This window comes from Homalodisca vitripennis, chromosome 7, assembly GCF_021130785.1.
Source record: "Homalodisca vitripennis isolate AUS2020 chromosome 7, UT_GWSS_2.1, whole genome shotgun sequence".
Taxonomy (NCBI): Eukaryota; Metazoa; Arthropoda; class Insecta; order Hemiptera; family Cicadellidae; genus Homalodisca; species Homalodisca vitripennis.
In genome coordinates, this window is record NC_060213.1 from 130,739,974 (window position 1) to 130,767,837 (window position 27,864).

Here is a 27,864-nt window from a genome sequence, read left to right on the forward strand (position 1 = left end):
ACAGTTGGCAGTCAGCTGTTGGATTGTCACAGCTGATGCTGAGCAAATCCTGATTACTGTATTATTCTTGTTACAGGTGTTAGTGTTTATAAACTATTTTGTTTAAGCTGGAAAAGTTTCATTTAGTACAATATTAATTAAACAAAATCTGTTAGTACCTAATAAAGAAAATGTTAGGCCTAACGATAATGTATAAGCTCATTCTACTCCAAAGCCCATGAGACAAAAACGGAATAAAAACAAAACTGTTTTTTTTGTTACAGTACAATTTGGAAAAAGGCTTAAACTCCCATATTCCATGAGACCCTCGATATCATTTTGTTGTAAGTAATCATTTTGATTACTACAACTTAGAAAAGCAACAAAGCTTTTCAAATATAAACTTCTGGTGTTCAAGCATATCTAAAAGTATCAAATTTTCTTCAGAGAAATCCTGATAGAATAATGAATCACTAGTGCAGATAGCTTATCACCTAAGGAAGTCCATTCTGTACAGGTGGTCTGTACACCTTGCTCTTTGTAAACATACAACTAACTCCTCTTCTCTAAAGACAAAATACTAATATTTACAAAATTAAAACAATTAAGTTTTGAAATTATCGAGAAGTTTGATCTGACTAATAGTCATGGAGAGAGTTGAATAATATCCATAAACTTAATAAAGAAGGAAAGAAACAACTGTGCTACAAACAAACTCTGCATAAAATCTATACTTTAGTTAGTCAAGCACAGTTTATAAAAATCCATAGAATAAAAAATTATACAAGTACAAAAATTCACTCACAAATTTCTGCTCACAAATTCATACTACTAAGAGAATACAAACGTACAAATTAGCTCTTATTTCTAATAAAATTTTTTTGTAAATTCTCCACTAAAAGAGTCAATGAAAATATTATACTAAGTCTAGTAAACGATAATACATTACATAAACTAAACTTACTCATGGTACATAAATATACAGTAAAACCATTTATATAACAATATAAAAAATCAGTCTTATTCTTGATACTTGTTTAAACATTATTTTGTATACAACAAGGCTTTCAATCTTATTAGGTACATTCTCCTCTAAACTTTTCAAAGTTGGTCGTATTTAGGTGGGTGGCTCTGACATCAGACGATTAAGCTGCCTGTCAATATGTATTCGGTTGGGAATGAAATTTAAGAGCTACTTCTTTGTAACTATACAAAAAAAGTAGTTTTGAAAAAAATAATTTAAACCGAAAATAGCCAGTAGTGTTTTATTCCCACATATCCTTTCCTACCCCTTACATATTTTACACTGCCAACAGCTTAAAGAATATAAACACAATAATTATTTTACAGCAACCGAAAATCTTGTTTCCTAATACTTAAACTTCAATAAATCTTGCATCTGAGTATATGAATGAAAGAAAAGAAAATCAAAAGTGATTTCGTCCAAAAGTCTAATCTATTATGCAGTATACGACTCCCACACCGACTCCATAGAGACTTATTAACCCTCCTGCAAAAGTATGCAGAGGACAATGATTTACTCCAGTCATTGTTCTAGGACCTGCTAGTATAGTCCTCTCTTTTCATCTCCACATGAAAATGGATGGTGGAAAAGGATAAAAATTAAAAGAGAAATGAATGATGGAAAAAAATCGTACCCATTAAAGACCCGTTTTAATTTACTCACTTCCTTCGGTGCCTAGGCTACTTATCATATGGACTACCTGATCCATATAGCTCCAGGCTACTCTAGTGGCCATCTTGTTTCAGCTATTTATATGGCTGTCTCATAGAGCCCTAGTCGTCATTTCTTATTTTTAAAACTGATCATGCAAGAGGAAAAGAATTATCTTGGAAAAAGATAATTTTAATGAAATGAACTCTTAAAAAAGATGCTACTAGCTTCAACATCCTTTTCATGATTACCATAAGAAACTCCTTCCTCTCCTTACCAAAATATCAATAAAACCCACACTTTAATCTTCATGATCTTATCAGAATTTATTGTCAGTTTCAACCAACTACTCCTATGTCACAAATTTCCTAACAAGCATTGCTCAGAGCTGTCATCATCAGATCAAATTTGTATTACATGTGCAACAGTCTCTAATACTAATACATACTATCCTCCTATGCCGACAGCAGCACAAGCTTTCAATGCTTATATGCCGACAGCACAACAGCCCAATACCGTACCACAGACCATGATAAATGAACATATAGACCGGCCTGGAAAGTATCTGATATTTTGATATTACTGAAAGACTAAGATCGCAATTAAACTTTAGTCTCCTTCAGAATTATATTATCTAATGGGCATGATGCACTTGTTCAAACAATCCTTCCCATTTCAAGAAACAAATTTCAGAGTTCACCTTTGGGATAGCCATTACCTTAGTCGCCACATTCACTTTGACCTCTTCAACGGTTTTACATCTGGTTCCTTTGAGCGAGGATTCCAACTTCACAACAGCCAAAAGTTGGGGTCAGTGGTTACAATTTCTTACAAACCTTGTGTTAATTCAAACGCTACTTAATTTTATCATTTGTGAGTAATTTTAGGACGAACTTCGCAACCAGTTGTTTTAACGATTGAACACAATTACAGCAATAATGGTTTTTGGTACCGTATGTTGAAATCTTTCTGCAACTCACGAACTGTTTGGTTTGGTTTTCAGCGATTGTTTGATTTGATCGCTAACGAGACATGTTTAGACTGACAGCAGACTTATTACAGGCATGAGTGACAGCTAATCTCGGTGCAATCAGGATGGCACAGAAATGGTAAATCTCTGAATCTGATAACACTAGTTGCTGCAGATAAAGAGTAATCATTGAATAATTCCCAGAATCCTTGTAAATCCAACCAATGCTGTTGAGATATCAACTTTCGGATTCAATCTGAATTCAAAACTATCCATACAACAGTACAATATGCCAGATGGATGCTTATTCTGCATTAGAATTCAAAATCGTCCGATGTCACAGAAGCCTAAACATGAACTTCATACACCAACAATGTAAAATCTGCTGTAAGATAATTATTTGTTCCTGATAATTAAACATCATAACTGTAAAAATAAAGCGTAACAAGATGCAATTCAGTCTCAAAATCTCTTATTATGAACACTTCTTCAAATACATTTCTGTTACAAAGCAATGCTCAGGAAAAATTTTGCTTACAGAATAGGAACTGTGTTGCTATCACAGATCATGCTATATATTGAGCAAATAAGGTAGAAAGATCAGTATATAAACAATATCTAATCTATTATAAAAAGAGGATATAATATAACGTACCCGTAATGCAAAACCTTATCTAATCTAATATGGCTAACAATCTAACATTATTGAATTGAATAACATCAATATATAAAATTAGTAAGTACATGTTTAGTACAATATTGCGCATAATCAGGTAAGAAGCCTAATCACAACCATAATCCAGTCACAATAACATTAAATATAAACTTGTTTTGTGAACTTTCAGGTACAGTTGTTATACATTTAAAGTGTAAAATGACCCATTTGCAGCATTTTAGTTCTCATATGAGTGAGATTAGGAAAAGGCTATCTCAAAAGTATTAGAAATAATTTTAAATTTATATACACTAAATACCAGATATTATACCAAATTGAAATTGATATAAATAACTCAGAAAGCTGCTAGGGTTTTCTCTTAACAACAAAACACTAAAAAGTAATTATTTTTTGTACACAACAACAATTTTATTTGCATTGCAGTAACTAGTACATATCACAAACGTTTTTTATTACAAATTCACTTACGTTATGGTGAAATTTATTATCAGAAATCTTATTAAATTAACTGAAAGAATTAAGAAATTAAAATTTAAGTAAAACCATCATCACAAACACACATCTTATGTATTGTTAATAAAAATTGCTCAAGAAACATCTTATTCTTATTTTATGCCCTTTTCAGTCTTCATTGCAATACATGGTTATTTAGAAATATGTACTGTAATTTCCAACTACCACATATTTTATATCAACGAATAAGAATTAAAAAAATGAAAGCATTGAGTACAATATAAAATTTAACATAGCTTTAAGAATAAAAAGTACAAGGTGTGTTTTATAAGTAAGTACCATTTTAAAATCTTGCAGCTGCAGTGGTATCCCACGCTTGTACATTGCAAGCCTACATCTGTTGGCAAGTTTGGCAAAAATTTATTATTTTTACTTCTGTTTATGGATATTTAAAATTCCTCTCATTTGAAGGTTAACACTGCAATGACAACAATAGCGTCAAAAGATCATGTTGCAGTCACTATTATATAGGGTAGCAAATTTCTCTGATGATGCTATAAAAAAGGTTATTGTTTGGTATGGTAAGTATGGCAGAAGTAAATGGTTCTGTATGCTGGCTGCAGTTGTGAAGAAGAGAAGACAAGAAGAAGCATGCATATAAAAATAAAGCTGTTACAAAAAGTGACTTGTTTTTGTATATATTAAAATGGTACTAACTTTTAAAACATGCCTCGTATTTCCTTAGCAACTATTGGTTATTTGGATTAAAGTCCCTATAAAATTATTCCACTAGTAAAAGACTTGAATAAGCGTATTTTTACACTGCAATATACGAGTTCTGTTCAAAAAGTATCAGACTGACTATAATTATGAATGAACGGTCTGATTCAAGGCCTTTAAATAGATACCCGTGTTATGCCAAATATTTAACAATGTTTGTGTTGCTCAAACCATGATTTAGCATTTATACAACTACAACATTTTTCTATCGCATTTTGAAACTCAAAACCTTTCAGTCCAAGTTCCACATTGAGGAACAAAATGACACAAGGAGGAATACCTGGTGAGTTAAAGGTGGTTACTGTTTTCTTCAACATAAAAACAGTATGAAGGTTTCGATGTGCATGAAAATAAAATTTTGCTGTTAATTTTGTTAAGGAATAATCAATACAGGTTCATAAAATTAGCCAAGTAATTCGGCTAAATAACTAATTTGAAATATACAGCATTTAATTTTATTATAATGATTACCATTGGAGATTAAAACTATCTGAATACTTTTTGAACAAATCTCGTAGAATCTGCATTTAAAAACTAATCTAACTTAGAGGAGATCTTTCATTGTAGTATAGACTCAAGAACGTATAACAGAATTAAGGCATAAAAAGGCATCCGTGACTTACAGGCAAAAGTTTGAGCACCAAAATCTGGAAAAGAAAAAAAACAATTAAAAGCTAATAAACTTGTTTACATTACTACCTACAAAAATATTAATAATGAATTATTTTATCAATACTATGAAATCACCATACATATTGAAAAATATAACCAAGTTTACACTAGCAGTGTTGCAAACGAGTAAGATAAGTTACAAATTAACAAAAAAAATTCATTTGGGAGTCAACCAAGGTTCTGTGTGTTTACCACTAATTTTCTAGGTCCCGCTAGACTAAGCCACTTTGCACAAGATTATAAAAGTAAAGGGTCCACATGACTCAACTTCATCTGTAACTTTTGATAAATGTACCATAATACTGGTAACCTCACATTTGACAGAATAACCAACTGATCAGAAACCACACAGCCACACAGCTATGGCAGTCATATTGTTCCACATACGGAAATTGGTATGTTCTGATTAACTAAAGTAAACACAATATTTACAATAAATTTGCTTAACCATAACAGCCGCAGTGCTCTGAATGGGTGGCCTCCGTCTAACCAGAAAGTACAGTGAAATTCACCACCGGTATGTGAACCTTATTCCTAATCAATAAATGAGACCCGAAATTATACTTTATTAAGAACTTTGTGATCTGAGATAGCCACAATTCTTTGAAAGTAATAACATTTAGTTCTGACAAGGAAATTTTGTTTTCACGCAGTGATATAATTTATCAAATTCACCACACAAGATACTGGCAGACAAAAGTTCAGCCCTAACAGTAGGTATGGATTTAATACAGCATTTACTAGGTTATATTATGTTACACTGTTAAGAATTATTTGTTCCAATGCTATATTGAGAAATTACTTTTGTAGTGGCTGAAATCCTATCTTAATGGACAATTTTTTGTTTGAAGTTTGTTTTTGACAATGGAAGAGTTGTGAAGAAAACAGGATTTTTCCAGAAATTTGCCATTATTCAATAATGTTTTTGATGCACAATTTCAGTATTCTGGAATAGACTACATGGGGAAATGTAAATTGCATGTGACTCGTTCTAGGATATTTTAAGTATTCAGTCACACAATAACCTTTACTATTTATTGTACACTAAGCCAAGAATTTTATCATAACATAACTGATCTCACATTGGCTGTACAAGGATTTTTTTAGAAAAGTTATAGCACAGACAGAAAAATCATCTTGATTTGACGAAGGCTCTGTCAGGTTCTTAATAAATACCTAACTATTTGTAATCTATTGTGTTTTAATGTACAACCTTTTTTAATTATCTTCCAAACTGTTTGAACCAAGGAAATGGGTCTGTAGTTCTGAAATTTCTTTTCATCACCTTGCAAAGGGTGAATTTTTAATGTTTTAAAGTTTGTTAGAAATACACCCTGAGTTTCGTTATTTAAATTACTTCCAATGTTAGTAATTATAAATGGATAGGTTGGATGTAGTTAGAAGAGAGACTTAGTGAAAACGTTGACAAGAGATAATGTAATTTTGTCACCTATTCTGGGTGACACAGTCGAAAAAATACAAGTTCTAGATTTCAAAATTCTGGTTCCTTTCAAATAATTTCAAGTCACTAGAGAGGTTCTTGACTACACATCAAGTTCCCTCTTCACGTATAAGAAGACCAAAGTTAAATTATTTTGCAGCAACTACAAGTCTGTGACAATGTACGAATTAAAGAAATAAGTGTCACAATTAAACCACATGGCATAAAATGAATGATTTTTCAAAATAATTCTAAACGATATTGTGGAGAAGAGATGTAGTTGGAGGTAGGGTGTGGTTCTTTTCTTGTAATAGTTAACTAATACACTGTAAACCCAACTGTCACAACTTTTATACTATTTAAATTCACTCCATTAATTTCTCCAATTATCAAACTATCTAACATGTGTTTCCAAGCTGATTACAATCTATAAATAAGAATTTCATCATTTGATACTTTCTCATAATTTTACTACAAATAGCTGTGACATCAATGTTAACATAATTGCCATATTCACATAATGATCTATTGAAATCAATTTAATACAATACCACATAACAGAATATTTAAAAGACAAACTTTGAATACGACATTAAGTAGATCAAATTGTTGTGTGATTTCTTTTTGTTTACAAATTGTAGGTTAAGGTTGGCCTTTCATATTTTCAATGTGTATTGTTTGTGTCTAAGCAATTTTTCCAAACCACAATATATAATCTAATATGTGACAACTCACCAGTAACAAGTCCCTAATGGGCCCAGCCACCCTGGTTGCGTGGGCGGGCCTTGATGTCGATTGGTTCTGGCAACAGAGAAGCAGGATAAGTTGAGGTAAATTCTGCTGAAGGATCTGAGGAGTTTAATGGAGCTTGTGGCAAAGGCATGGAAGGATTAGAGGTAGGCTCTGGCGCAGGCATTGGAGGACTGGAAGGATGCCTTTGGAAAGGTTCACATGTGGTCTGTTGTATGGTATTGGGCTGGTTTGCTGTCGGCATATAAGCATTAAAAGCTTGTGCTGCTGTCGGTAAAGGAGGATAGAATGGCTGTTGTGCTGTCGGCATAGAAGAATTGAATGGTGGTTGTGTCATAGGCATCGTAGATATGGGCACAGAGGAATATACAGGAAATGCTTCTCCATCCTTGTACACTGGCACAGTGCCCAGAAACACAGGCACTTCTTCTGTCAGATCAAGATAGCAGACACTCGTTCCTGCTTTCACCTGACAACCCACATTAAAATTCACAGTTAATAAGAACTGACAAGATATTTTACTAATTATATACCAACATACAAATTTCAATTATTCATATAGACTATTCAAGGGCTGCTTGAAAAGTAAACTCTACAAAGTTAAAAAGACCAGTAGATTAACAAAGTGTTTGAAACCTGTTTTATTTCTCCAGTCCATTTAATGAATGACTTAAACTTGCCTCCGACAAAGTACTATTTTGACTTCTGTAAGGCAGAACAAACAGACTTTTTAAAGCACAATTTTGTTTAAATGTAACATAATATGTAAGACCACAATTAAAGAGACATGTATCTGTGCTTACAATTATTTAGTCTTAGTTTTAAATATAGTAATTCAATAAAACATATCTGCATTCAAAGAGTTGCTTTGAAGATCTATCATCATGAACCTTCAGTTTGGACGAGGTCACCACAGGCAACCATCACACCATGTGGTTGTGGGAAGTGGTGTGGTTGGAGATTGGCCACTTAATTTTCCGTCACAAACAGTAGTTTGTTCAACACGAAATAATTGGCACCATTTATAATTGTAGTATAGCTCATATCTTCTCCATTCAAAGAACACAATTCATGATGAATTTCCATTGGTTACATTCTCTTTACCAAAAGAAATCTAATCACACTAATTACTTCAAGGAAGTGGGAGAGTTGCCTGGCGGCCATTTTAAACTCTATTTTAGAGCACTTAGAATGACATGACGATCTTCTCTATGATGCTGCCAAATGGTACTGAATGAATCTATACAGTACCACTTAGATCATCTAATATCCCCACGACCAATCAAAGTATATAAGAATACAGAAAATAAACTAAGTGTTTTTTTTTTTTATATATATATTCTATTAATTTTCAGCAAATAAGAATAATTATTAAAGTTAAGTTTTGAGAACACCGCTACACCTTAAAGACACTTACCTTGAAAACATAGTTACAAGTGATGATAGAACATTGGTGCAGGCTGTATACAGGGACCACAGGAACTGTAAAGGTTTGAGTGAATGTCTTTGAGTCTTTGGCGTTGACATTGGCAAGAGAGAGTTCCACCAGGTCCACTGTGTCTGTCTTTGTTTTACTCTCAGGTACACTAGCCTTCCACGTAATAACCTAAACACACCATACACTAAACTGTACCAAAGTTAACAAGAGGCTGAATATGCTCAGCTGTAACTATTTAGTAGTAGAGTAGTCTTTTAGGGGTGATTTAACATTGTATATTTAAAAGAGAAACAGCACAGAACCGAGTCTTTACCCTTAAGAGACACCACATCAGTTTGCAATATATTATATATAAAGATAATTTGTTTTGTGGATCATTCTGATCGCTTCAATCTGGAGAAACTGCAACGTTCATAATGTATATACATTTTTCTAAGTATCAATCACACAAGGTCTATCAGACTAAGCAACACAAACAATATGACTAACCAACCTGCAGCAACTTAACGACAACATTATCCACATCGACGTTACTCGCGTTGTCCACCTCCAGGATCATAGGTATGTTCTGGCCAGGCACAAACCCAGCATATGGCAAGTTCAGGACCATCGTCAGAGGGCCCGAGCGACACCACATGCAGCAGAACGTCGTTGACACTTCTCGTTTTATTGGTTCCTAAAACACGTTCAGGGAAGAAGTCAATATACAACAATTTCCTTCGTCTGAATCAGCTTCTCTTTTATCAAAATGTTTTAGTTGAATTAATTATTTATTATATATTAAATAACATTGTTACAAAAATGTGATAAAAATAGAGGTAATATAACGTTTCTCCTAAAACATGTTCAGGGAAGAAGTCATTATAACTCAACAATTTCCCACTTCTAAACAGGTTCTCTTTCATAAAAATGTTTTAATTGAATTAACTATCTATGAGATATTAAATAAAATTGTTACAACAATGTGATAAAAATAGAGGTAATATAATGTTTCTATGCCTATAGGAAAAGTTAAGAATAAAGGCTATTGAATGATTAGTAAGTGAGAAATAGGCCCCTTATAAGGTATGTGCCATTCTGAAAGAAATTAAAGATATGACCCAAAGCTAAGCAACTCAAGGCTTCAAGTACGAGATTGAGTTGAGACCTTTAATAAGCTGTGACAAAATCTAAAGGCACTAATGAAATACAATCAGGTGGAGCTGGTATTAATGCCAGGCCATGAAAGGGTCTGGTTCATCTTAGCAGGTCTGACCCTTAGTTTCAGAGAGAGAGAGAGAGAGTTGTGAAAAAGAGGGAGAGGTAACCTACGAATGATTGTTACAGAACGAAGTTTGAAAATCGTCAACATTCGTGATGACATTCCTGGTGAATGTGGACATCGTGGCTTATCGGGAACGACAATGAGCTATTGAATGAAGTTCTTATGAGCCATGTTATTAACAGTCCCTCTATCACCAACAAGAATCACCACTGACTTAGAAAGATCAATAGACATAATTGCAACAAAATTGATGGCAACAGAGATTAACAATGCAGATAAACAAACCACATAGGTAAGATATGCACTATACACCTTGAATTTGACAAAGCTGTAACACCAAGTACAACTTGAAAGTACTCAATACCTGAAATCTAGAAAACTCCAAAATATTGTAGCACGCGAAACTTGGGAACAAACGTACAAAATGCAGACCAGGGTTACACATAATTTAACAAGAAGCACTAAATTCAGTCTGGTAATGGGCAAAAAACATCAAAGGAAACAAACATGCACTCAATAAATCAATTCTGATGGGTACTGAAGCAAATAAAAAAACAAGCCAATGACAAAAAAGAGTTTGATAACTATATTGCAAACGTGAAAAACCAAACCAGAGCAGTCTGGCAAGTAAGAAATAGTAATTATTGCAGCAAAAAAAACTAAACAAAATTACATCAAATCTCTTAATGCAGAAGGCTTGACAATGATAGAAAATAGTTGAACATATTAATATCTTTTTTGCCAATGCTACTGAAAAAGTTACACAATACACAACACACCATGAAAGTAAGTTCAGGTCTCTTGAAGAGAATCTTAAACAACAACTAAAGCAGAGGTAATAAAAACAATATCACCTCTTAAATCAAAACCATCTACTGGAATGGATGAAATATCATCAACAATCCTGCGACACTGCAAAAATGAAGTTATAACCCCCTTGGTTGATGAAATACACAAATCATTCCAACAATGCATTTTTCCTTCCCTACTTACTTAATAACTCATTGGTCTACCTGAAACACAAGAAAAGACCCACTTTCCTAGCCAACAACTACAAACCGATATCACTCATCCACACCCTATCATAGGTTTTTGAAAAAATAGTTGTTACAAGGTTGCGCTCACATCTGCAGAGAGCAATAGTATTCTAACCAGTCGTCAACATGACTTTAGAAAAGGCAAGTCCACCATCACAGCAATAATCGACTTACTGGAAACGATAATTGATTCCTGGACTTTAGTAAAGCTTTTGATAGTCTGAGTCACAATCATTTTCTCAACAAACTAAAAAATATAGGTATACAAGAAACATCTCATCAGTGGTCTCAGAGCTACCTCAGTGGAAGGGCACAGATGACTGAGGTAACTTTAATAAGCAAGACATCTCAAAAAACCACATTCACACAAGTACAAACAACAAAAGGTGTCCCTCAGTGGTCAGTTCTGAACTCCGTTCTGTTTATTGTGTATATAAATAACATTGTCTCTCTGTTAAAGGAAAATTGTGAGGCATTCCTCTATGCCAATGATACAGCCCTCGTTGTTTCCCACAGAAATGTTGAAAAATTAAGAGATAAATGCCTACATTGCTACTAAACAGTACTCAGGAGAATGACCTGGTATTGAATGAAGACAAGACGCAAGAGTTATATTTTAGTCCAAAATGAAGGAATGCTTCTGCACTACCCAACATCTGCATTTCAGGAGATCAAATATCTTGGAATGAGCATAGACATTGATCTCAACTGGAAACCCCATGTAGAGCACTGCCCTTCACATAATCAAACAAATCAGCAACTCAGAAACCTCAAGAACAGCCTCCCAGGTCATAATGCTATGGGTACAAGCCTTACCCTCCTCCTTATGGGGGAAGGGAGAGATAATAATTTCAAGAAGGATGTCCCCGTTTGCTCTGGGAATGACTTGATCACTCTAAGATGGGCACCTGTTAATAGACAAGACTGGCACACATATCCTCACAAAAACTTGAAAGGCAACTTTGAGTAGCTTTCTTAGAACCCAACGCTTATAAATTACTTAATAGCACCATTTGGTTGGTTTGCCTTAATCATAAAGGAATAATTTTTAAAATCATGCAGAAAAGCATGCATTAGCAAAAAAGATTAGAATGGTAGTTCACTCATAACCATCACATGATAGTAGTATATTCATGCACAGACTTTATTTCAAAGGCAGTGGATTTTATGGTCACATAATGGAATAAGTGGTGAAACAGTTAAATATAACAGGCTCTACAGCGTAGGAGCCAAGGGGCAATTTGTTACTCAGAAATCAGAAATCAGGAAATTTATTTTGTCATTTAACACAAGAAACAGTGTAATAGACATCGTCACAGCCTAAGTTATGATTAATACCTTTTCGTATAAAAATACAATGACTAGACTACTTTAAAAACACAACATGTAGCAATAAAACTTTAAGAGACACATAACATATAGACTTAAAAAATAACATCAATGTCAGGCATATTAAAAAATTCTTGTACATGATAAAATGGGTTTTCTTTTAACCAGGCATATAACACTCTTTTAAATCTACTTTATAGGCACAGATCGGGCACTAGAAGGTAATCTATTAAAAAAATTTGATTGCTTATAACTTTATGTGATGCTTGAGTTTTTGCTAACCTAACATATGGTAAATCTAACAGTGCATTAAATCTAGTATGGTAATGATGAAGTTCATTCCTCGTGTAATAGTCCTGCAAGTTATTCTTAAACATTACATAAACAAACAAATATATACAGATTTATCACAGTAAGAATACCTTCTTGAACAAAAAGAGGTTTGCAATGTGCCCTATAAGGAGAGTTTGTTAAAATTCTTAAAGCTTTCTTTGTAGAATTAAGATTCTCTGTACATCACTGCAGTTTCCCCAAAGAATAATACCATAAGAAATTATACTATTAAAAAAAGCATAGTATGCATTAATTACATATTGTTTTGGGACACAAGCTTTCTAATTTGTCTAAGTAAATAAATTACTCTGGAGAGCTTGACAGAAACATTATTTACATGGGCATTCCAAGCTAATTTAGAATCTAAGGTTTATACCTAATTATTTGACACTATCATTAATCTTAAAGCCTAAGTCAGTTTCACGATTACATAAACTAAAAATTATAGATTGAGTCTTAGACTGGTTTAGCATAAGACCGTTAGACTGAAACCAAATGGAACTTTCAGTAATATAATTATCCATTATACCAGATAGCATCTCTAGCTTGTTTCTACAGAAAAAAGTTGAGTCATCGGCAAATACAACAGAATTACAATTAACATTTACAGGCAAATCATTTATATGTACAAGAAACAAAAAAAGGGCCCAAGACCGATCCCTGTGGTACTCCGCAATTTATATCTACTATTTCAGACAGTTTGCTGCCAATACAAAACTCTCTGAGTGCGACTGCTTAAAAAAGACTGAAAAAGATTTAGCTCCACACCACTTATGCCGTAATAATGTAATTTTTTTGAGAAGAGTCTCGTGTGGAACACAGTCAAACGCCTTTGTGAGATCGCACAAGGTTGCTAAAGTGCTACAGTGAGTTTCAAAACCCTCCAATACAGATACCACAAGACCCTCCACTGCATCCACAGTTGACCTACCTTCTCGAAAAACCAAATTGAGGAATTTGAAAAAAAAAAGAGAGTGCAACTCAAAAAAAATCACTCACCTGGTGCTTCATCACTGTTTCTAACATTTTTGAAAAAATTGGCATAACAGAAATCGGTCTGTAGCTACTAGGAGATGACCTTTCACCCTTCTTAAATATAGGGACCACCTTAGAAACTTTTAGAGCTTGAGGAAAAACACCTTTAACCAGACAATCGTTGACACAAGTTGTTAGGGGCTCCACAACACACGGTAACACTTTCTTTAAACAGGCCACCACTGATATCATAGATATCTTTACACTGCTCTTTTTTTATGCTATTAATGAGAGAGATAAGACATTTTTCACTTGACACAAGCTTCCATTTATAGATGACATCAGGCAGAGGGTGGTTTGAGAGAAGATCCAAGGACGCATCAACTGAGGACTCAATCTCATCTTGTATTGCAGCTACAGCATCGATGAAATAGTTGTTGAACTCATCTGGTGATATATCATGCTGAGCAGATGGTGATGAAGTGCCCCTTGCTGCATTCACAACCTTCCAAGCAGCTTTGCATTTATTGGAAGAAGCATTTATATAGCTAGCATTGGCCTCCAGCTTTGCCTTTTTAATCTCCCTTTTATATATATTTTTTGCTTCGGTATATAGTCTCTTTGTTTCATCCCTGAATAGACCATACCTACAAGACCACAAGTAATTCACATGTAAATTGAGTACATCTTCTTTAAGTTTTTGATGAAGCTGTGAAAACCATGTAACATGCTTACGTCTTGATGTTTGTTGAGCCCTCTTCTCTATATAAGTCCTAAAAGGAAAGCATTTATCCATACCTTCCAGGAAATATGAAATAAAAGTATCAAACAGGCAATCATCAGAGGAGTTGGCAAACACAGTATTCCAGTCAATATCAGCAAGAAACTGATTTAAATTCAATAATGTTTCTTTCAGCAAAACAGCGTTTTAAACAGTACGTCGGTTTTTGTACCTTCTGAAAATAGAGGGAGAATTTAGCCTAAAAGTAATGTCCAAGGCACAGTGGTCAGATAATGGAGGTCTTAATACTTTGGTGGAAATGTAGCCCCTACTTATATTTGTTATTGCATTATCTAAGCATGCCAATCCTCGAGTTGGTTCGTTATTTAAATAATGACAGTCAGCTGATCGTAAAACATTCAAAAACTGTAAGGTAAAAATATCAGTGTCATTGACATCAATATTATAATCCCCACAAACAATAATAGGAAGATTGTATTTTAGCAGTGAAAATAGAAGTTTGTCAAAGTTATCTAGGAAAATACTGTGATCTCCATCAGGTGTGCGGTAAACAGAGATTAAAATACATTTTAATGTACTATATAAACACACTACCTGATTTTTCACATCATCTAGAAATCTAACATCAGCCATGTCAGTTATGGTTGAGATAAAAATGGGAGGGTATCAAAATGGTTAACATTATGAAACATTAATTTTTCCTAGCTTGATATACTTAAAACCTACCATCATACACTGATAATTTTTATGTCACCGTCATAAAATTAAAGATAGACTAAAAATAGGTGCATTTAACCCTCCAACTAGCCATATTGTAACTTTTATATTGGCAAGTCCACTTTGGCCAATTTGCAAGGGTTTTTATAAAATGTACATACTATATGCAAAGGTACACTGTCTTATTATATATGTTTTGCCAAGGTATGCAGAATTTCAATATCGGGCTGGAAAAAATATCATCACTCATAACAAAATTACGTTGCTAAAGGTTGCTGAGCAATTTTAGTGAAAAACCACCAATACACAGTTCTTTGGTTGTATACAAAATTATTTTGGAAAAATCTAAAATAACACTAAATGACAAATTATCCGATTTCATAAAAACCGTTGCATGCTTACACAATGGAAAATGGCTCTCAGCTCCTGGCCTACTAGTAATTCGTGTCAATGACAATAAATTGATCGGGAAATTCTAAAATACTCCCATTACAGCTCTGATTCATCCTCATGTGCCTCATATTTTTCGTTTGGGTCTCTAAAAAAAGTAATGGAAGAGAGATGATTTGTAGACAGCTAAGAAGTTAATAAATGCATGCACAATTGGTTCGCAACTAACCTCAAGTTTCTCCAAAGAAAAGATCTTCAAGTTTCCAAAATGAAGAATACAAATTGTTCAGCATGCAAGAGGCTACGTTAAAATAAGATATAGATGAGTTGCATGTTCTTCTACAAGTAATAATTATATTTATATGAATAAGTACTTTTTTACATATGAGTGACTCATATTATACTCACAATGAAACTTGATAGTATAAAGTTTTATCTTAGTACTTTGCACTCTTCCGAAACAAGAAAACTACTAAAGTCCATGTAAACACCTCACCTTTAGAAGAAATAGAAAAACTAATCCATATGTTCAGAAAGTTTATTAAAGAGTAAGAGAATGCTAATTCATGCCATGCTGCAAGACTTTAGACTGAATTGTTAAACCTTAGCTTGTGCGATGCAGTTGAGGTCAAGATTAGCCTTTATGCCGAACTTTTTCTCCACTTTGTCATCAACACCCCAGGGGATTTCTAATTTAGCTTTAATGTAATATCGAATATGGCCGTGTTTACTCTCAAAAGACGAAGGTAGTACAGGAGGCAGAGTCGTGGAGAACGGATATTCATACTCTCCTGGCAGCAGCAGAATTTCACCTGAAGAAGCATCCATTTGCGATTAACCACTTAGTAACACTGTAATAAACTTTAATACCTAGTGATTTACTATTGCTATATTGGAAAGTGTGGAATTTTTCATCCTGCAATGGCATACAAAAAGTTGTTTATGTTTTTATTAGGAAACTTTTATTATCAATGGAGTAAACGGTAATTCACTATCATTGTTTTGAATAGTGAAATAGTGAGTGGGATTTTTATCCTTAAAGTATCCTTTAAAAAATTGAAATTTGTTGTATATAACAGACATTTTGTGTTGAACTGTATTTGAGAAAGAAAAATACATATGTTTACTACATTATTAGATCACGTAATGATTGCCAAAGCCGAACCCATTTTCACTTTATCCTGTAAAATCTATTTTGTATTACTATTTAACTTTGTTTCAACGGAAAACTTTGTAACCTTTCACCTATATTAAACGTTCGACAATGGTGATGATATAAAAATGTACAGTCCCACCAGCAGAAATAAAACAAGTGAACCACATAAAATAAAGTATAATTAAATGATTAGATGAGGTAAATAGTTGGGTTAAATAAATAGAACATTTAATTAATGATCTATAAGCTAAATGTTAACAATCAGGTTTACTTTTATTTACCATTATTAAAATATAACAATTACCTGCTAGCTAAGGAGGTTTATAGAGACAAGTTGTTTTTTTATTTTAACATTTTATATCTAAAGATGTTATTTACAAGCAAATAACATTAATTAACAACTAGTTTGTGCACTAAAGTTGTTTTTAATTTTTGTAATGGAATAAAAAAATATTTGTAGAAAAGGCTTATAGTAGACTCCTTCTGATTCAGCCACCAGATAAGCCAGTTGTCTTCTTTGAAATTATAAACCGCCCGCAGGACAGTTTCCTACTGCAGAAATTACGTTCAACTTGCTTATTACGTTTCGTTTAAAACGTAAACAAATAATCTCAGTTCATTTGCGGATCAATTTTAATTGTTACATGTCTAATATGTTTTGTGTTAAACTGTGTTGTATCTGCAGCAAAAACGTGTTTACAAAAATGAGTAATAAACGTAAACATACAACGGTGAAAATGTAGGATAGACTTTATACTTTACGTCCATACTACTAGAAACAAAACAAATCCTGACTACTAGATCTAATTTAAAAAACCAAAACACAAACTGGTTGATGATGCATTATGGCTGTGGTTTATGCAGGAGCGTAGAAGAGGGACTCCAACAAATAGACCCGTTTTAAAGGAAAAGGCGATTATTCTTTACATAAAACTTGCTGAGAAAGACAAATTTTCAGCTAGTGATAGCTGACATGATGGAAAAAATATTGAGTAGAGTTTTTAGGAATGAATGGGGAGAAGCTCTCAGCAGATAAACAGTCTGCTAGTGAATTTTCAGAAAAACTTAGGCATGTACTTGCTTGTGAAAAACTGAGCCCTGAACAAGTTTACAATATTGACGAGACGAGTTTAAACTACGTACAAACTTTTGTCTTAACAAACCCTTGCTATAGCTCAAGAAACTTTAGCAGTAGGATTTAAGGTAAATAAAGAAAGAATCACTGTCACGTTATGCTGGAATGCAACCGTTTCACACAAGTTGACTCTGTTTCTAACAGGGAAGGCGGGCAAACCCTGAGCATTTAAGAACTTGAATATGTCTTCTCTTCCAGTGTACTACAGAGTTCAAAAGTCTGCCTGGATGGATACATGATTGTTCTAAGAGTGGTTCATGACCGAATTCGTTCCAAGAGTTAAAAAAACACTTGACATTCTTCAAGTTGCTGGTTAAAGCACGTCTGTGCTTGATAATATGTCTACACATCCCATGGAGGACCTTGAATGTGATGGTTACAGTGACATGAAACTTAAGTATATGCTAACCTAATGTCAAAAGTATCTCTCAACCAATGGACCAAGGTATCATTGAACGTTTTGAGAGAAAGTACTGCAGGAAGCTTTTTTCTGAAATCCTGGATAAAATTGATGGTGAAAGCATCTTATTCATACCCTTACGACAATTAACATTAAGGACGTAATTTTTATGGTGGTTGTCTTATTATGAGATACCATTGTCTACATTGTCCTGAAGAAAGGTCTGGCTGAAAGTAGAAGATATTGTAGAGTTGAGCAAAGGATGAAACCAGAGAGCAGGAGAATCAATTCTCCTTGTCTCTGAATCGGACAATAACCAGTCCTCGTTGAATGATCTACTGCTCCCGCCCAATTCTACAGATCTATTTGAGAATGATGATGTGGAATGGGTTTCACACAATGATGATAAACTTGGGAATGAGATACTTAATGATGATGACATAATTGAAGCAGTCACGACTCAAGAAAAAAAATTGGAAGAAGAAGACGAAGTTAGTGAAGAGGGAAACACCGAGGGAATTTTGAGCCAATAAGAAGGAATGGTAGCCCTGGAGTGTGCAACAGCCTATATTGAACAACAGGCCATTGCATCAGCTGGTGACTTAATGTTTATGAAAAAGTGGTGTCATTCCTTTAAAAAAACAGTGGATAAGAAGAAGCAGAAAAAATATGAGATTTCACTGAGCATCACTGAAAACTATCACTCAATAACTTGGGCAAATTTTCTCTTTTGTCTGATGGGGGGACGTAAAAATATCTTTTCTGATTGTATGTCTCTTTGCAGGACACCTCAAGACTGAAATGAACTATAGACTTGAAAATTTGCAAAACCTCAGTGAAGCCTGTTACGCAGCACTGTGGCATACTCCCACCTTATTACTGACAAATCTGATCAACATCCATCATAAATTCATCTGCAACTACTTTATCGATTTTGCTGGCAGTTTGCCTATGTCAGGAACTAACCATTCCTGTTCTGATTCAAAATGTTCAGAGTTTACAAGCTGTTAACATGTTTCACGATCATATTTCACCTCCAATTCTTCACTATCGATACTAAATTTTTCATCAAAATAGAATCATTCATGAAATGATCTATTTCACTACAACAACAGCCAGATGTGTGTTGTATTTAGTGGTATCACCAGCCATGTTTACTGACACTAACAATAAACAACCTGTAACATTATTGAGTAAATCATATTTTATTTGTTATTTGTATCAGTTTAGCCAACTAACAAAACAAAAAACTGTGCAGCTATCTATCTATTAAAGTGAAATATTACGAGGGTAGAAGTGTCCCATCAAAGTATGGCAGGGCTCGTAACAAACATAATTATTTCAGTTGTAGCTGAAGTACATACATTATACTGAAGACAGACCATGGAACTGGTGAGGGATATGCCTGGATCACCAGTTGAAATGTAACTCGTGTTCCCATCTGTTCTCAAATGAAGGTATCACAAGATACTCAGAAAAGTTAGATGCAATATAAAACAAAATCAGGGTACTATTAGGAGTATTGTCATCAATGGAAACTGCAATGCCAGTGGGGTATGACTCAAGCAGCTGGGGGCACCTTTTGTTGGGTGCTGCCAGTCTGGTAAGCCTTGGACTTGTTCTGAATAAATGAGATATGACAACCTACTGGAGGCTAGAATTTGGGTTCCAACTTGATATCGGAAAATTTGGCACAAAGAACCAGAGGCTGGACACGATGGTGGAATGTTAGAATGGCAGTGACTTGTAGCATATTACCTTCCAGTATGATGGAGGTGTATGAATGACAATACAGGACTCTGGTGGTCACAATCCCTGACAGAACGTGGAAAAGCTAAATGAAGAAAATTGGTGAGGTATTTTATTGTGAGTGCCAGCCTTATAATTCCTGTTCCAGAGGGACAAACAAGAGAAGATACAATCAGGATTCAGTTTATAAGATGTTCACATCAAAGATCTCGCCATGAAGAAGCAGTAATGTGGTAAGTAGTGGATATCCTATTCTAAATCCATCCACTTGGGATGGAACAATCGCCCTTGGTGATTGGAAAGAATGTTCCACTGTTCCCTCTGGATGATCTAAAAATTGCAGTTGGATCTCTTAACAATCAAAAGGCACCGGTTCCTTATTGGGTCCCATGACATTCTCCTCAATAGATATAATGCTGTCTGAATACCAGGATTATTTATTTCACACTCAAAGACAGCAAGAGTTGTGCTGCTGAACAAAGAGAAGAACACACCTTGAGAGGAGTAGTATAATGTGCATGCTGGACATAGCTAATAAAGTAATGGAAAAGTTGATAAAGCCTCGAGCTGTTGGAGATGTAACTATTCTGAACTCTATTATGGTTTTCAAAGAGTCCTCTTAACCCAATGCCTTGCCTGATGTTGAAGCAGTGAGATGAACAGAAGGCTCAAGCTACCTGACACGCCCACTTGTGTTATTACAGATATAGAGCTCACTTTTATAAATTCTTTTATCTTCTTAGACTGTTGAAAGAGTATTTGTTGCTTTAGGAGACAAGCCAGTGAAAAAGAACCTCTGGGGCAGCTCAGTGGTCAATTTTGGGCTCAGATCTTTGGAATGCCCAGTAGGATATTATGCTCTTGCAGATGGTGCTTTTTTTATTGGCTATGCGATGATGTTGCACCAGTCATTACTGCAGGCATTGCGAATTTGGCACATTTGAACTGAACATTGTGATAATAGAGCATGGGTCACAGCTGATCATCTTTAAAACTGTGACTTTTAACTTGTCGGAGGATTCAAACTGTACTGATGAGAATGGGGATTAGAGAAGTTGTTTGCTATTAAGAATAGCAAAGTTCTCATGCTGACATTGGACAGTAAGATCACCGAAGCAGAGCAAGAGGAAATTGTTAATGACATCAGCTCAGTCAATTCTCCAGCGTGGAATGAAGATAAGTGTGGTTGAGGCAAAGGTGCATATTTAGAGTTAGCAGTACGGTGTCAATGGGTACTTCAAATTACAGGTTATGAATTTTTTGTTATTTATATGTGTGGAATGAGAATAAGAAATTCACGTTAAATTGAGTCGTTATTCACTCTCTCTTTCTTTTACTGTAACTAACCTTAAGTAATTTATGTAACTAGTGTAATCTATACATTTGAAACAGTTTGTTTTAGACTGTGTTATTGTAATATTGTACTCACTGTTAGAGCTACCCAGGAGGTAGTACATTGCAGAAAAGTATTCTTCAGAAGCACAGAAGGTAACAGCCTCATCTCGTTTCGAAATTTCCTCCGGGCTAGCGGGTTTTAAATTACCCTTGAACGAAACTTTGGCTTCTCCAAGAAAATCAATTTTTACACCTGGAAATCATAAAAACCATGATCAATTAATAGTTAATAAATAGTTCAAGACATCAATGTTAAAAAATCTGGTACAATCAATATACTCAAATCACCATTCATTCCAATATTCCAAATAAATCGTTTTGGTTTACATGTAACTAATATCTTAAAAACAGTTATAGATACAATAAAATTGTGAATAACTAAAAGTTTAGTAAATTTTACAAGTATTCCAGAATACTTTTAAGTAGATTTTGTAAACAAAACAGCCTATTGCAACTATACTCATAAATAAATTTTGTAATGACTTTACAATAGTATTGTTGGTAGCAATGTTACAAACACTTTGAATTTTGAATGTTTTATAATAGTTAATAATATATTATAATAATATTATAAAAGTAATAAAATATAGTTTAGTTTCTTGTAGCAATGGCCTACAGAAGTTTTAATTAATTGTTAATAGATTTGTTGCTTAAACAAAAAAAAATGATGAATTAATTAAAATTAAATTGAAGTTCAATTTGAATGTTGGAATTCATCCACATCATAAAACACATTATTAGTTAAGTGATTTTAATTTAGATTTAAACAATTGAGGATTTTGTTAATTCCAAATGTGTTCCGCAAAACATTAAAAAGACATCTTCCAGAAAAAGAGGGAAGATTTTCATAAAGATTCAGTCTACGTTGATTTGGACTAACAAGTCCATTAAATCTAGTGTTATGTGAATGCACATACCTGCCTGTTGTCTTCGTACATTTATAACAAGAAAACAGAATCATTATTAAAAAAGTACAAAAAAGGAATCTAAACCGAGCCTTCGTAATCAAGTCAGAAGACCAGTTGTAACAGAGTTTTACCCAGAGTTTTTCCAAATCTTCTGGGATCACTGAATGTGACCATGTTGATATGGGGATCAGCAGGTAAACAAAATTCATTGCCATCACACTTAGGCCAGTTCTCAAACTTGATAAATAAATTTGTTATCACAAGCATTTTCAGTATATACTAATTAAAAAAAAAAAAAAAAAAAAAAAAAAAAAAAAAAAAAAAAAAAAAACAGATAAATAATTCAAACCCGACTAAAAACAAATATGCAACCAAATAAAATTATTTGTCCTAAAAGATTTTCAAGATGCTAAAGTTAAAACTAGATGATTTAAGCTAATGAGGTTTTCTTGGGGAGATGATTAAATATTTTTTGATCAAAATAAGGGAAGTTTTTCCAGAAGTTCTGATGAGAAGGCCAATTGCTCTATTTGTCCATCTCATAATATCATCAATATCCACAACTCTTAAGTCATGAATCACAGAATTGTGGCAGAGAACAGTTTCAAAGGTAATAGACAAGTTGCAAAGGTTTGAGGTAACTATGAAATGGTATCACAACACATTTATTGGTGTAGTTTAGTGAACAACAATCTTTAATCTTGTCAAGTTTACATTGAAGTAGATAGTGGTCATCAAATGAATGCCTTGATATAGTCTGAAAAGAGTAAGCAATTTATATTGATACAGTCCACATTTTCACTGGGGAAGACGGAGAAGAGGAATGGTCCAAGGTGAGAACCTTGTGGATGCCATATTTACAAGGAAAGGTCTCAATGTTTCTTCAAGAAATTTGATCTAGCGTTTTGTACTGTCCTTAACACCATAAGCTTTCAACTCCATAAGCGAGAAAATATCAATGACTAATCTTGTTGAAGGCCTTGGATAAATCAATACATAAACAATCCACCTTCTTATCCTTCCAAAGGTGGGGTATATAAATTCTTCAAACAAATATTAATAGACTTTCAAGGCATAAATCCATTCTGTCTGAGTCTTATTCCAACTTGCAATTAAAGCTAATATTGTTGAGTATCAAGGTCTTAAACACCTTTCTTAAGGCAGATATGTAGATATTGCCTTGTAGTTACATTTACACACTTAGGGGATGTTCGATGACATGAATTGGAACCACAAAGCTCGATTTCAACCTATCACGAAAGGTTTCCAGTTCTAGGAGTTGAAAGTACACCATGAAGTAAGAAGCAAGAACTGAGGGAGGTGTCTCAACTGGCCCAGGATTGAGTAAAGCTAGCTTGCATTCAACATTTTTTAAATGACAAATTTATTCAAGTATTAAAATGATATTGGGGAATCTAAGCAGTAGGCAAGGTAAAAGCAGCTGAGAAATGATCGGTAAATATTTTGCAAACATCAACAGCTGAGAACACAGATCCATCATCAAGGTTGAAGGACGTTTCAGATAGAGGATGAGTTGAGTTGTTGGAAGAGGTGACATTGTTCATACTGTTTATAAAATTCCAGAAGGATCTGATGCTTGGAGCTGCATCATAAATGTGAGTTAAGCAGAGTCTACAAAAAGTCTGGGAATGGCTATAATGGTAGAAGCAGAAAATATGGATGTCTTAACTAATAAATATCTATATGAATCTTTGATTGGATATTTAGAGGCAATTATTGGTCATTGGCAGAACATAAATATCAAAAAGTAGCAATGGTGGGATGAGTCAATTCAATACAAATATCTTAGGACAAAAAGCTTATAAATTGCACCCAGTCCTATAACGACCTTTACACTGCTTCCGGAGTTACAGGATATTCTGGACGTGTAAGGTTGGGGGGTAGGGGCCACCTCCCACCAAGTTCCATCAGGAAGAATTTAGGGCACTAATCTTAAGTCATGTCCCCCTGAAAGAAGGGGAGGCCAGCTGTGAACCAGCCTCTCCAATTAAAGCAGGCAGGGGGTGGCATACCCTTAAGTTGAGGCTAGCAAGAACCTCTGACACTTAGGGAACGAACCCCACCAACTCCAACAATCCTCTCCCACAGTAGAGTAGATCTATCGAATTACCCTTGCACCCCAGAATCTCGACATTTGTGGTTAGTGATGTGCCACTCCTGGACATCCAAAAGGTTGCTCCGATTTAAGTGACACATCGGTCTTTGGTGTATCACCCTACGTGGGTCATATTAAATCAATGCAGGGTATAAACGTGACCACCTCAGAATTTGATGGACTTTCTAGATAAAGTTTCAACTACCCATTGAAAGAGTGGGAAAGGAGTTTGGTCTTCATAACTCTCTAGAATGCTGACATTTGTGAGACTGGGTGGTAGTTTGATGCTTCAGACTTAGTGTTTTAAAATTGGGACTAATTTAGAGAGTTTTAGTTGTTGAGGAAATTTAACAGACTGGAAGAACATATAACATATAGAAAAACATAAGAACACTTATAAGAGCAGTTAAAGGGCAGCTTATTTTATGTTTGTAGATATTATAAGCTTGTTGTTTCATCAAGTCTGTTCATTAAAGTCCCAAGCAGGAGTGGTGTTAGGGTAGGGCGTGGTTGGGCGACCACCCAGGGGCACCGGACGAAGAGGGGTGCCATTGCCTTTTTTCGTATGTAATTGAATTGCAGTTAGGGGGCACCGAAGAAATCTCGCCCTGGGGGCTAGTAGTGGTAAAACCGGCACTGGTCCCAAGAACATGATATAGTCTTTTTTTCATGAGCATATGCAAAATTATGCCACTCTGTCTCTACACCAAAATTTTGCTTATGACAGTATTAGTTAAAACTAGTTTTCCTAGTTTTACGTTGTGCAGCACATTCATCTGAGTAATCAAAAATCTTTTTTGGCACTGACTTATAGAATCATTTAGATCCCAGCCTCCTGAAATATTATTCATGAGTATTTTCAAATAAATTGCATTAAAAAATAAATTCTTTATCTACACTTTTGACGACAAAGTATGTTGTGTTGTACATCAAAAGGAAGAACATTTAAAACGGAGTAAAATGACACCACTCTTATCTCTCTAGCTCGATTAGGAGTAAAGTTATAGTGATTTTAAAATATGTTGCTTAGTGTTTTTTTGTGTGGATTTTGAGAAGCTTTACATAGCCATAACTTTGAAAACGTTTGAAATATTTGGGAGGAAATTGGTAATTTTCCTAATCTACATGAGCACTACCTTCATACCAAATTCTGAGGTGGTAAAGTAATTTTATTTGATTTTAATGTGTTGATTTCATTTGCAATGACCCAACACAGCAGATCTTAACCCTTTCTGGGCCAGGCGGCAATATATTGCTGCCATATATCGCATCTGAAAAGTGCCAGGCGGCAAAATATTGCCGTCGGTGATATACGCGTAAAACCCAAGGCGGCAATATATGGTCTCCTTGATATTCGTAGTTTTCTTAAATAAATACGACGTCCAATGATTAAAGTTTTATTGGTACTTTGGGATTATACCGACCACACTAGTATGAAGTACACAAAAATATAAATTTATAGAAACAAACATGATAAAACGAAAAAACAACTGTTTAATTATAAAATTACAAACTTACAAGTGTTTCTAGGTATTGTGATCGGTATTGTTGTCGCTGTTATCTTATCTTTCTCGAGAATCCCGATTACGGCAGGCCGCGCGGCATCACATGATTTGCACGGTACATAATTGCCTTTCCATTACAATTCAATTTATATTTCTGATCAGCCCCTCTAGAATTTGATATTTTACTGATAGGTACTATCTCGAGGGATGTTTTTCTTTCGTCGACATCAGCGTGGGGCTGCCAAAACCCGCGCTGATGGCCGGAGGCACTCGCATTTTGGGTGGCGGAGTGTGATCAAGAATAAAAACAAGTTTTGAGTGTTTGTTCAATAAAGAGTTTAGTAATTTTTGTTTTTGTTGAATTTTTGTGTTTGGAGAAATGTAGGGGTAAAACACGGAAGTAAAACAAAGCGACGAACCAGCTGAACGGGCGGCGAGACTCTGCAATCACGTTATCTACTAGACCGCTCGACTTTGACCTCTGTCTGAGGATGGGGAGGGGTTTGCGATAAGACAATTCCTGTTTTATATTGACGAAATATTGTTCTACGCTAATCTAGTAATCAGTAGAAGCAAAATGTCAAATAACGATTCATGTCTGGGTGTTGTCGGTATAATCCCAAAGTACCGTTTTTTTATTCCCTGGTATATTGGTAGGGTACGATAAGCGGACCTGGTTTTTTATATCGAAATTGGCAAACGATATTAGGTTAATCATAACCATAGATATAATCAATCAATACTGATTAATTATTTTGAACAATTATCTTAAATAATCTACATCAACAGCTGTAAACACTTTCAAATAATACTCGTAATGTAATATTTCAATTATATATAAGTAACAATTGATTATTAAAAACGACAGTCAATTTCAGAAAACTAAACGACATTGCTTTGAAAGATGATATGACACGTTTTTTGTGACTTCAATATGTTCGACTCGTACCGAAAACCCATTAAACTTATGTGAAATTTGTGGGAAAGAAACAATTGTAACTGTGAGAGGAGCAAATATGGTCGTCTTCAGTTTTCCTAATTTTGGTTATAATAATTTGTTTCATCACTGTAAATATTAAATTCATATTTTAATTTAAAACATATGATTGTTATTGAGGACTATAGATACTTTTATATCGATTGATAGTCTAGGATTAGAGATGTGAATATTAGGTATCGATGATTACATTCTTCGATATGAAAAACCGGGCCCGCTTATCGTACCCTACCCAACACAAATTTTAGGGCTTCCTGATGGCAGTGGTTTAGAGAGCCATTAAATATTAGGGTAGAATACGATAAGCGGACCCTGTTTTTTTATATCAAAATTGGCAAACGATATTACTGAATCATAACCATTGATATAACCAATCGTTACTGATTAATTATTTTGAACAATTAACTTAATCTACCCAAATATTATATGGAAGTGGTCAGGTGTCAGTCCAGCATTTTAGAAACTCTCCCTTACCTTATCCTACATAGGATTTAACAAACTACATAAAGAGTGAATTGGATATTATAATATAATTTGATTAGCATAATCTTTGACTGACTTCAAAGAATATCATATAATAAGAAGTACTAAACAATAGCCTTTGTCTTATTCGACTAAACTAACCTCTTATTTTCTTTGCTCGGTTCAAACTAAATTTTAATTTTCCGGATACTACAGAACCGGCATAGTATACACCATTTGGGATATCTAATAAAATCTTAAAATTTTCTAGGTCCATCACTAATTCTGATATAAATTATTATTTACTAGGAAAACACCGCTCCGAAAAGCTCTCGCTAATAACAAACGAATCACGTCTTAACAAGAACAACACAAACGACACGACACGACACGACGACAACTACAAAATGTCGAAGGAGA

At 34.4% G+C, this 27,864-nt stretch overlaps 1 protein-coding gene across 1 annotated transcript; it reads right to left on the reverse strand.

Annotated features, from left to right (window-relative positions):
• Positions 1-692: 692 nt before the first annotated feature.
• On the reverse strand, positions 693-27,850 carry LOC124366344 (arrestin domain-containing protein 3-like). The gene is made up of 6 exons (XM_046822828.1): positions 27,607-27,850; positions 21,491-21,649; positions 9,328-9,510; positions 8,814-9,002; positions 7,382-7,865; positions 693-5,180 (listed from the first exon to the last, which is right to left on the reverse strand). Exons 2-5 carry the CDS (start codon positions 21,560-21,562, stop codon positions 7,395-7,397), a joined length of 915 nt encoding a protein of 304 aa, XP_046678784.1. The 5' UTR covers positions 21,563-21,649; positions 27,607-27,850; the 3' UTR covers positions 693-5,180; positions 7,382-7,394.
• Positions 27,851-27,864: the final 14 nt, after the last annotated feature.

Excerpts from the sequence above, each read along its gene's own strand:
- LOC124366344 (XM_046822828.1), bottom strand. The coding sequence starts at position 21,562 with ATGAGGCTGTTACCTTCTGTGCTTCTGAAGAATACTTTTCTGCAATGT. Across the intron at positions 9,511-21,490 it reads CCTCCTGGGTAGCTCTAACA|GAACCAATAAAACGAGAAGT; the intron begins GTGAGTACAATA and ends AACGTGTTTTAG. Across the intron at positions 7,866-8,813 it reads CTTGTAACTATGTTTTCAAG|GTGAAAGCAGGAACGAGTGT; the intron begins GTAAGTGTCTTT and ends GTGGGTTGTCAG.